This window comes from Lineus longissimus, chromosome 4 (assembly GCF_910592395.1).
Source record: "Lineus longissimus chromosome 4, tnLinLong1.2, whole genome shotgun sequence".
In the NCBI taxonomy this organism is placed as follows: domain Eukaryota; kingdom Metazoa; phylum Nemertea; class Pilidiophora; order Heteronemertea; family Lineidae; genus Lineus; species Lineus longissimus.
In genome coordinates this window covers 9,130,473-9,141,290 of record NC_088311.1, presented here as the reverse complement: position 1 = coordinate 9,141,290, position 10,818 = coordinate 9,130,473, and the positions used below count along the sequence as shown (strand labels likewise).

At 47.9% G+C, this 10,818-nt stretch overlaps 1 protein-coding gene across 1 annotated transcript; it reads left to right on the top strand.

Moving 5' to 3' along the window:
• Positions 1–351: 351 nt before the first annotated feature.
• LOC135486726 (uncharacterized) lies at positions 352–3,706 on the top strand. Its single transcript, XM_064769796.1, has 2 exons — positions 352–803; positions 2,064–3,706. The coding sequence occupies exons 1-2, from the start codon at positions 629–631 to the stop codon at positions 2,912–2,914; spliced, it is 1,026 nt and encodes a 341-aa protein (XP_064625866.1). The 5' UTR covers positions 352–628; the 3' UTR covers positions 2,915–3,706.
• The last annotated feature ends 7,112 nt before the right edge of the window (positions 3,707–10,818 follow it).

The window sequence follows — 10,818 nt, the reverse complement described above, 5'->3', positions numbered from 1 at the left end:
CTACAGGCTTATGGTGAGATTATAATTGGATTTCATTCATAAATCATCAGGGAGAAATATGTTTTACTCATGGTGACTTTCAGGAGTTTGATAGGCCTACTACATGGAGTGAACTGAGGGATTTCATCAGTCTGATCAGTGTAGCTAAAAGCAGAGAATATATTTTTCTCTAAGGAAATATTAAAAATCCGTGTAAAAAGAACCTTTAAAAATGTCAAGGTTCATTCACGATTCGTTGAACTGCGAGATGGCCCCTTTCCTTCAATCGTCGAACTACTTTAATAATGATATATCTATATCACTACGCAGTAGTGGCGAAATCTACGGAATCCGCGGTTTCGATCTGCCGGTCACAAGGCACTGGTGCATGTTTTTCATTATTGTACGAATACGTCATCACATAAGTTGTGGTTATATTTATATACTTATAAGTATATACGTTTTACTATAAGTTACGGATCTCAAACTCCCTATTCCCTTTATACGAGTGGCTCAGCTTCTCAGCGAGCGGGAGTAGGCAGTACGAAGGAACGAGTTATCTCCGTAGATCAATACTTCATGTGACATTCCACGGGATAGTGTGCAAGCTGTATCACTGCACATTTGGTAGCCAGCCTCCATTGCTGAGATGATGAGGTTAAAGAGATTGGGATGCGGGTGCCAGATCGTGGCGGCTGCGGTGTTCGTCTTCAGTGTGATCTGGTTGCTTCTATCGCGCAGTACATCCAGCAATACGAGCGTCAGGGCTATTAGCGACATTGTGCAAGATCTCAATAGGCAGATAGCGAATAAGGCAGGATGTGGTAAGTCGACATTTTGGTTTAATGACTGTACCGGGTATAGCCTATATCAGCATGTACTGTAGTACCAGTGCTCAAGCATGCATGAACACCGTATGTGCGTACATGGCTGGCGCGAGTGGACAGAATTCAGAATTATGCCACGGCATAAATCGGAATTGTGGTGCACCATAAATCGACCAATCAAAACCTCGGATCTCTTGAATTATGCCGCGGCATAAATAGGAATTGTGGACGGAAGTGTCATTTATGGAGGACGGAAGTAAATCGGAATTGTGGTGCACAAATCAATCGTCAAAACATCTGATCTCGTGAATTATGCCGCGGCATGAATAGGAATTGTGGACGGAAGTGCGATTTATGCCGCACCATAAATAAAACGATTGCCACTTTGTGATTGGTCTAATTATGCCACACCACAATTCCTATTTATGCCGTGGCATAATTCTGAATTCTGCCGCGGCAAAATTCACGAGATCCGATGTTTTGATTGGTTGATTTATGGTACACCATAACTCCTATTTATGTATTTATCAGTCTTGAATCTTTGTGGAGATTAGAATCAAATATGTCAACACAAACCACGCTGTCAGTCTCACTTTATCATCATTTTCGATTTGCTATCGCCATCCTGCAGTCATTTATCTATCGCTGAGCCATTTATAGCGCCATGACGAGGTACTTGATCCGGATCAAATTCTGAACCGGGTTGAATAAGCCGGGTCAAATTTGTATGGAGTAAACGCCGCTATCATTCAATCTAACATGTGGCGTTCATTTAGTAAGTACCTACACAGCAAGGAGAGGGCTTTTGAGAATTTAATACCGCTTTTGCTCATGGAGAAGGGGGAGGGGGTAGACCTAAATGTTGTTCGGATTATGAATTATCAATATATCATGGCTCGCTGCGTGATTTGACTTATTTTGCAATAATACACTCATCACACGTACCAGTAAGTGATAGCACTTGACCAAGTCTGGCATGGGTATTATCAAGAATAGTCATTAGAGCATGCCTTTTGTCGCTAAACTTCCTTGTTAGCTGATGTCATGACTCTCAAGAATATCAGAACTATGATATTCTAGCCTTTTCAATTATCGTTATCACATGAAACCATTCAAATCCATGCTTCACTGCTATTATCCCTTGATACTTAACACTTACCATTCTACTGCATTCCTTCTGTCTTTAATGTGGTTATCGGTAGAACAAATTTAACACGTTTTTTTTAATCGTAAATATATCTGACTTGTATTTTTCAGTCTGGTTTGCCCCCGCTCAAAGTGCCAATGTGACTCCAACTGACTTCATTCCTATGGTTGACAAATCGCTCAAGTTCCCCACGGTCTATCCCATGATTAATGCAAAGAAATGCATATCGCGAAGCAGATCAATATGCAAACTGTTAACATACCGTTCACCTACTGCTGAACAAAGGCATGGATTCCTAGACTTGCTTCACGTAGTGGATAACGTCAGTCGGCGTATGCATTGGACCTACTTCATTGCCTGGGGGACGTTATTAGGAAGCTGGAGACACCACGGATTAATCCCGTGGGATCGCGACGTGGACATATTCATGGACTTAAGCCACAGGGATGAATTATTACGCGTCTTCTCTGGTAGTGATTACACAGCGAAGAAAATGTACCAGCCGAATTATCTTATTAAATTCCATAATATCTTTGCTACGGAGTTATGGGAGGCGAGTGATATTGGCCGGATGAAGTGGCCATATTTGGATATATTCTTCTATACTGGCAATGTAACGCATATCTGGGACATAGACCCATGGAGGCGGTCTCTCTTCACGTTCCGTCGCTCAGATATCTTTCCGCTACATAAGAGACCATTTGAAGGCTTAGAATTCCCCGCTCCTAAGGAATCGCTCATGATATTACAAAAGACTTATGGCACGAATGGAGTTTGTAAAGGTTCCACTGCACAAGTCCAGTGTTCCCAATTACAGCCTTATATCCCCTTTGTTCACAGGAAGTACGTGAATAATTCGATGGAGGAGACTTTAATATTTAATGGTAAGGTTTTGAGTACGAAGCGGATTGGTGAAAAGAAAGAGGATTTGACTGAGGTTTATAATCTAAAGAGAAAGTAGGTAGTTGGTAAAACCTGGACACAGATTTGGACGCTGGACGCTTAGTTTTGTATCATTGGATTGGACTGCCTGGATTACATGAACCTCGCCTCCAGTTCAGGATGAATAGTTTTTTTGATTTGGTAACCTCATCACGTGAACAGACGTCCAACCACACAGATCATAGCGTTGATCTCAACAACCTGCACTCTAACATGAGACGACCATCCCTTATTAAACTTCCTCAATTATCGTCAAGACTGGTGCACTGACATCAAAGGGACACAGGCGGCGCGACGCCATCATCGATTTCACGGAACGGACTGGACTGGAATATGGCTGGGACGTCAAAGTTTCGGGCGGTTGATGATCATGTGACCGTACTTATCCGAATGCGACTTACTGATCATAGATTTGCACACGTCTATTTTTTGATGAGCTTGGCAATGTTATACACATTCTTGCTGGTAGTGTAGTGCTTTGTTGTGGTTATTGGTTCGATTCTGTTGGATTTTTAAAATTCTGTACACGTTTGGTGACCAACACGTTCATCAAGGTGGCCCGTTCGGGTCAACTGCGATGGGACATGGCGATTTATTCACGGCTGGACTCTTCGGTTTCAATCTGTGATTAATGCCTTAAGGTCTTCCTCACCACCTACCACAGTCATAACACCAAGTTGAACATTCCTGCGGCCCAGACGGAAATCGATCCCGCACTAAAAGTCCCAAGCCAGTTCCGTCAATTCGATAAGGCCAACTGCATTTTGTGTCATTCAAACTTACCCATGGAACACTTTTGCATGTTACTCCATTTGGGCTCAAACACAAGAGTATCCCTTTAATTTTCTAAAGGGAGAACTGAGTTAACAGCTCGGCCGCCAGGCGGCGCCCTGACCGATCCCGCGAGATCGCGCCGATCTCATGCCGCCATATTCAGTCTTTACTCTTGTGCTTCTACGAAGCACATCGTTTTTTCAAAGCTGCCGTGAATTCGATTTAAAACCAAATTCAACCAGCCAAGTCTAGACGATTTTTGGGTTCATTCACCTACGGAGTAGACCGCCAAACTAATCTTGGCATTAGTATTGTCCAGTCTATTTAATTATAGACATTTTCTTAGCTAGCTTAGTCGACCCGGCTCCATTATTTTGATCTTGGTAGGGTAGAGTTAAGTAGGCTATTCTCCGCTCTATTGTAATGAACAAGACTCAGATCCATTGCAATAGTGTTTAATTCAAGTAGGCATGTTTTCCTTTCCATTAATTATTGCGTCCTTTCTGGCCTACTTGGGGTTCCCAGTGTTTTTATTGTCATTGGTACCATTTTTTATATGGCGTACCCCTCCGACGGCATCCTTTGTCTCACCACAAAGGAATGCGTCTGGTGGCGGGAAACGGGCCGCGAAGACGCCTAAACCCTCTTCCGGTTCCGTTTCCGGGCATATAACCCGGAGGTCTAGCAAACCTCCCGCCACCACCCCTTCCGTCAGCCGAGTTCCGGTTCCGGCCGCGGCTGCGAAGGATGCGGGATCTGACATTATTAATGTCTGTGGTCCCAAGGGAGACTTACATCCAATAAGTCTCCAAGGGTTTAATATACCCCGGACCTCAGGGAACCTTCCGGTTCCCCTGTCGTCCGCTCCCCCGAGTACAAGCCCTTTGTACCCGCGGGAGCACCCTGCTTCCGGTCCGCCGATTGCAGTTCCGGTTACTGACGCGGGTTCCCGTTTTTCAGTAACCGAAGACTCTACTGGGGGTTTTTCTCAGTCTTTACTGCGAAATAACCCCAGTCCTCACGGACACAGTAGAGTAGGGCCGGACCTTATAACGCCACCTCCGAAACGCCATGCGTCTTCGGTAACAGCGTTTCCGCCCTCCGTACCTCCTTCTAAAAGGGCTTCCGGTAGCTCCATACCGGCGAAGGAGTTACGGGCATTTCCGGTTTCGGACTTCGTCCTACCGGAAATGCAGGCACCTTCCTACGTTGGCCAACCTCTTGGGTGGAACCAACCGGAAGTGCCACCCCCTCCTCGTAGCAGAGGCGTCGTTCCCATGGAACGAGCTACGCAGAGAGGACATCTGAACTCTAGTTCAGAATATGGGCAACTTCCGCTTCCGGAAGACCCATTCGCCCGCACATACGGCTTCCAGGGTTCGCTTATGCGCTCACCCTCGCCTCAACCGCCCGTCGTTGAGAGAAGCCGCACGTCGGGTCCGGAACCCGAGTCGGGACAGCAACTGTCCCAGCTCATCCAGATGGTAGCAGGTCTTTCTGATAGACTCAGCCATCTGGAGCAGGGTTCCGGTTCCTCTGGTGCGCCTGGTCCCATCGGATACCCACCATCCGACTCCTCTATTTTAGAGGAATTTTCTGAGAACGAGAGTTCTCAGCCAGGCTACCGCTCCCCCAATCAGGAGGAGCTGTCACCAGAGGAGGCCAGTATCCTGTCGGATATGAGGACACTCAGATCCTTGATCAGAGCGTACCTCCCGCAGGATCTGTGCCCTACCCCGCCGGAACTGCCAGCCTTGTCAACACCGACCTTTTCACTCTGGGGACAGGAAGTGGATCCCAATCCACAGGTTTCTCAAGGCTCCACTCGGGCACTTGAATTCCTTCCTCTCTCCCCGTCGGTGTTAGCAGTCTCTGAACTTTTGGAGCGTACAATCAGAGACTCACAAGGCGCCCACCAACGTACTTCCATCCCTGTCCTTCCGGCAGTCGGACCGGAAGCTTGGTGTAAACCGGGGAAGTTGTTCACGGCACAACTTCCTCCCGTTAGGCAGTACCGCGCTGACTATTATCGAGTCAGCTCGGCCGGCTGTCCAGCTGCAGCATCGACTTCCATATTAAAGGACGATGTACAGCTGGACCAACTCGTGCCTAGGGTGACCTCCTCCTCGGCTTACCGAGACCTTAGAGCACAAGAGGGTCTGGCCAAAAACACGTTAGCGGTGCTCTCCTACGCAGAGCACACTAACCTGGCCCTAGCCAGATCCCTAAAAGATAATGAGTCACTATCTGATGACACAAAATCGCTTGTGACATCCTTGTCACATTCGATTAGGCACGCTATTGCGCTGTCCGCCAAGACCGCAGCAAATAGCGTCCTACTCCGTAGAGACGCCGCACTGGGCTCTCTCAATGTCATCAGATCCCTCCAGCTGGAAGGGGCCTTAAGAACCGCTCCTATGGACGGTTCTTTCCTGTTCGCAGATTCTGTACAAGAGGCGGCTCAAGCACAGAAAGATTGGGACAAATTATATGCCCCCACTGCGACACAGAGGGCCAAGACCTCTCTACCTAACGCTAGAAAGATAGAGAGGCCCCAGCAGGCATCGGGTTCAATCCCGTACGCCAGGCAGGTCCTGCCTAGGCCTACCCCGCCTAGTCAGCCTGCTCCTGCTGGATCCTTCCGACGGGAAGCGGAGGGTCGCCGGACTGGAAAGAGGAAAAATACTTCCTCTAACCAGGGTGGATCCGGTCCGACTAAGCACTCCTTTCGCCCAAGGGGTGCTGGCCGGAAGAGGTGACTCCCCCCTCCTTTCTCCTCCCGGACGCAAAAAGGAGCCGACTCCGGTAGTCGGGGGCCGTCTGCAAAAATTTGCAGACATTTGGGACGATTGGTGCCCAAAGGGGTCCCCAGTCCCAAACAAGTTGAGGTACGGAGTGAAACTAGATTTCAACCGTACCCCCCCCGACTACCATATATCCAACCCCAGTTCAGCCACCGAAGGACCCAGTCAAGGCCTCTGCCCTCCAAGCAGAGGTCGCGACATTACTGGAGAAGCAAGCTATCCAGGTCCTTCAAGATCCATGCTCCCCCGGCTTTTACAGCCACGTTTTCTTGGTTCCCAAGAAAGCAGGGACATGGAGGCTGATCATAGACCTTTCCAGGTTAAACACCTTCTTGAATGTTCCTCATTTCAAGATGGAAACCACCAGGTCTATAGCAACGGCGATACAGCCCAACGATTGGGCGGTATCGATGGATTTAATGGATGCGTACTTACATGTACCGATCCATCCAGACTATCAACACTTCCTTCGATTCCATTACGAAGGAAAGACGTATCAATTCAGGGCCCTGCCGTTCGGTCTGGCATCGGCACCCCTAATTTTTACGATGATAGTCACAGCCTTCGTCGCTCCCTTTCACGTGATGGGGTTCAAGCTCCATCACTACCTAGACGATTGGCTACTCCGTTGCAAATCGCGGGAACTACTACTGCAACAACTTCAGGTTCTAAAGCAAAAAGTAGTTTCCGCAGGTTGGATTATCAACGAATCAAAGTCAGAATTCATACCATCCCAAGACTTCGTTTACGTTGGAGTTCGGTTCCTTACGGCCATAGGGAAAATGCTGCCCCCCCTAGACAGGATAAAGAAAATTCTTCATCTCGTCGCAGAATTCAGAGGAAGGACTCAAGCTCCCGCAAGGCGATGCTTGAGCCTTTTGGGACTTCTGAATTCGGCAGCAGACCAAATCCCCCTTGGCCGTCTATATATGCGTCCCATCCAGATGTTTCTAATGTCTCTATGGAAACCCCACAGGGACCCATTAGACAAGTTGGTATTGATACCTCAATACCTACTCAAGAACGTCTGGAACTTCTGGGAGTCGGAGACTCGTCTCCAAAGCGGTGTAGATCTTGCTCCACCGCCCCCAGAAGTGTCCCTGTTCACAGATGCTTCCCTACTAGGGTGGGGAGCACATCTGAACAACGGGGACATGTCCATAAGAGGTCTATGGACAAGGGAGGAGACCATTCTTCCAATAAATATATTGGAAATGAAGGCTGTCCTTCTTGCCGTGAGGGCTCTTTCCCTTCGCCTGAAGAATCGGAGAGTAACCCTGTTCTCCGACAATTCTACAGTAGTAGCATATGTCAGGAGACAGGGAGGCACAAAGTCCGGCATTCTTTGCCAGCTAACTTGGGAGCTTTACCATCTTTGTGCCGACCTTGGAGTATCGATATGTGCCAGACACATACCGGGCAATCGCAACATCCTTGCCGACGCCCTGTCCCGTCAGAACAAGCTAGTTCAGACAGAGTGGACACTCCATCAGGAGATTGTAGACGACCTTTGTCGCCTTTGGCAATCTCCGAAGGTAGATCTGTTCGCCACCAGGCTGAACAATCGCCTTCCCATCTATTACTCTCCACTTCCGGACGAAGAGGCCCTGGAAGTCGACAGCCTTACAGCCTCTTGGGTCGGGCTGAACGCATATGCGTTTCCACCCCTCCCTCTCATCCAACCAGTCCTGAACAAGATCTTGACCAGCCATCCGGTGAGAATAACTCTCATCGCACCTTGCTGGCCAAATCAGGCCTGGTTCCCAGCCTTGCTGGAGCTCCTGATAGATCACCCCAGGAGTCTTCCTACTTGGAAGCACCTCCTGTGGCACCCCCTGGGGAGATGCTACCACCAGAACCCTGGATTTTTCAAGTTTCACGCCTGGAACTTATCCAGTTGCATCTCCACCAGAGAGGCTTTTCGGACATCGCTGTCAAGCGCATGTCCGCACCTCAAAGGGGGTCTACCCTTGATGTGTATCAAGGAAAGTGGTCTACCTTCACTTCCTGGTGCAGGGAGAACGGAGTTAATCCGATCTCTCCCTCTATATACAGATTAGTTGATTTCCTTATTGAATTATTCACGGAAAGACAACTATCTGTCACGGCTATAAAAGGGTACAAGTCCGCCATCGCTTCTACCCTCCGTGTTTTAAGCACCTGGGATCTTCGTTGGGAGGACCAAATAACCCCTCTTTTCAGAGGAATGTTATTAGAGCGTCCTAGACCGGTTCACAACACCCCTAAATGGGACCTTTCTGTTGTCCTTAAGGTGCTCATGAGGCATCCTTTTGAACCCATGTCTATTTCATCCATGAAATATCTGACACTCAAAACGGTCTTTCTAGTAGCCTTTGCTACCGCCCAACGGAGATCAGAGCTCCATGCACTTTCTTTTAAGAAGCTGGCTTTTAGAGAGGGAGGGGAGGTTATCCTGGCTTTTATACTAGGATTTCTGGCGAAGAACCAGGGACCGGCCGCCTCTCGGCCCCCGGTTACTATTCCCTCTCTGTCAGGAACGATCTCTTATGATCTTCCTGACAGAACTTTATGTCCCGTCAGGGCCCTAAAGTTCTACATAAATAGGACAAAACCTCCCGGTATCCGCCAGGGGAGAGAGCGTTTGTTTTTGTCCTATAAGGAGGGAAATAAACGAGAGATAGCGGCCGCCACTATTTCAAGGTGGATTGTGGAGACTATTCGTCTTTCCTACAACACCTTGAAGACTTCCTCTGATCTTCGTGCGCTAGCTAACATCTCAGCGCACGAAGTTAGAGCACTAGCCACCTCCTGGGCTAACTACCGAGGAGTTGCTCTTCAAGAAGTCGTTTCCGCTGCATGTTGGAGTAATCACTCCACATTCTCTCGTTTCTACCTACGAGACGTTTCTTCCCTCGTAGATGGCATGCACACAATCGGCCCGATTGTGTCTGCGGGGCATGTTGTTTGATCCTGGCTAGATCAAAAAAGGGGGGGGGAAGCCCGATTGAAGAGTCAAACGCGCATCTTGCGCCATTTTTGATATGCCCTATCTTCAACATCCAGGCAACCCCTAGTAGACTAGAAAGGACGCAATTTCTTATTGTTGTTTAGCAATAATTCATTCTACACCCTTCAACATGCCTTACTTGCTCTAAGCTCTGTTGCCGGAAAGAAGATGGTTTTATTACGCAATTCTAGCGCTTTCCGGAGAATGGGTCTATTACTCTCTATAATATGATTGTAATACCCAGAAGTATTAAGGTAGCAGGAAGGGTTGGGCGTTTGTGGTTTCTGAGTCTGAGGGGGTTGGTGTCTGTTGACTGTGCTTTAAGAGAGACTAGGCATGGCGCCAGTCTCTCTTAAAGCACAGTCAACAGGCATTTGGTCTCAGTATTTGGGTTTTGATTGCCATGACTGTACCCCTGTAAAAGTCCGAGGAGGAGAAGTTTGGAATGATGAAAGCATTGAAGAAGAAGAAATGTTATTATTGAGGAAAGCAAAATTTATTATGAGACTAGAAGGCAGTGTCCTGACTTGATTATTTTGAAAATGGCGGTCTGAACACATTTAAAGGTGGAACATGGCATTTTATCGACTTTGAAGTGTTCCGCAGTTAAAGGGAGACTATAGGCAGCAGCTAGGTAGGCAAGATAAAGTCATACAAATTTGCCAATAGGGGTCAGTCATATCTCTAGGCATGGCGCCAGTCTCTCTTAAAGCACAGTCAACAGGCGTTTGGTCTTAGTATTTGGGTAAGTACAGAATCAAGGCAGCTCAGAGAGCAATGATTGAACGATGCTGTGGACAAGTCCAAGGATACTGAATCAGTCACGACCAACTTCTCATCAGAAAGCGTCACCACCAGCATATTCAATGTTCAATTCCAACCAGTACCAGTCCAATGCACGCCTGTCATGGTCAGCAGTGGTCAGCTTAGCGCGATATGGAACATTCTTTCGAAACTCAAGCGAGGGAAGTCTGCTCATTAGCCTATCTCGCGCACTGCTCCTTCTTGTCAAACATCGTAGTGAAATCGTGGTACAGTGGGGCGTCCTCGAGGATTGCAGCTGCTCGGACAGACGTGAGGTGGAATGTGGGCGGCTGCACTTCTTCGTTGATGTGCGATGGCAGATAGCACAGTTGTTGCGTTGCATGACAGCTGAAAGTGAATGTGATATCATAGAACCGAGGCGTTTGCCATGAGACTATAGGTGAAGTAGAAGGAAGGAGTGAAATGGGCCATCTTCCAGTGACTAATATACAGAGTAAGGGCACTGGGTGTTGTTAGATTCAGCATTGAATGTATTCCTCGTACAAGCGTGAATAGTGTGGACATACAGTGAGAGGTGAGAGACCCCTATTG

What these genes read in the sequence shown, in the direction of transcription:
- LOC135486726 (XM_064769796.1), top strand. Translation starts at nt 629, where the DNA reads ATGATGAGGTTAAAGAGATTGGGATGCGGGTGCCAGATCGTGGCGGCT. An exon ending in AGCGAATAAGGCAGGATGTG is followed by an intron (nt 804 to 2,063) that starts GTAAGTCGACAT and finishes TGTATTTTTCAG; the next exon opens with TCTGGTTTGCCCCCGCTCAA.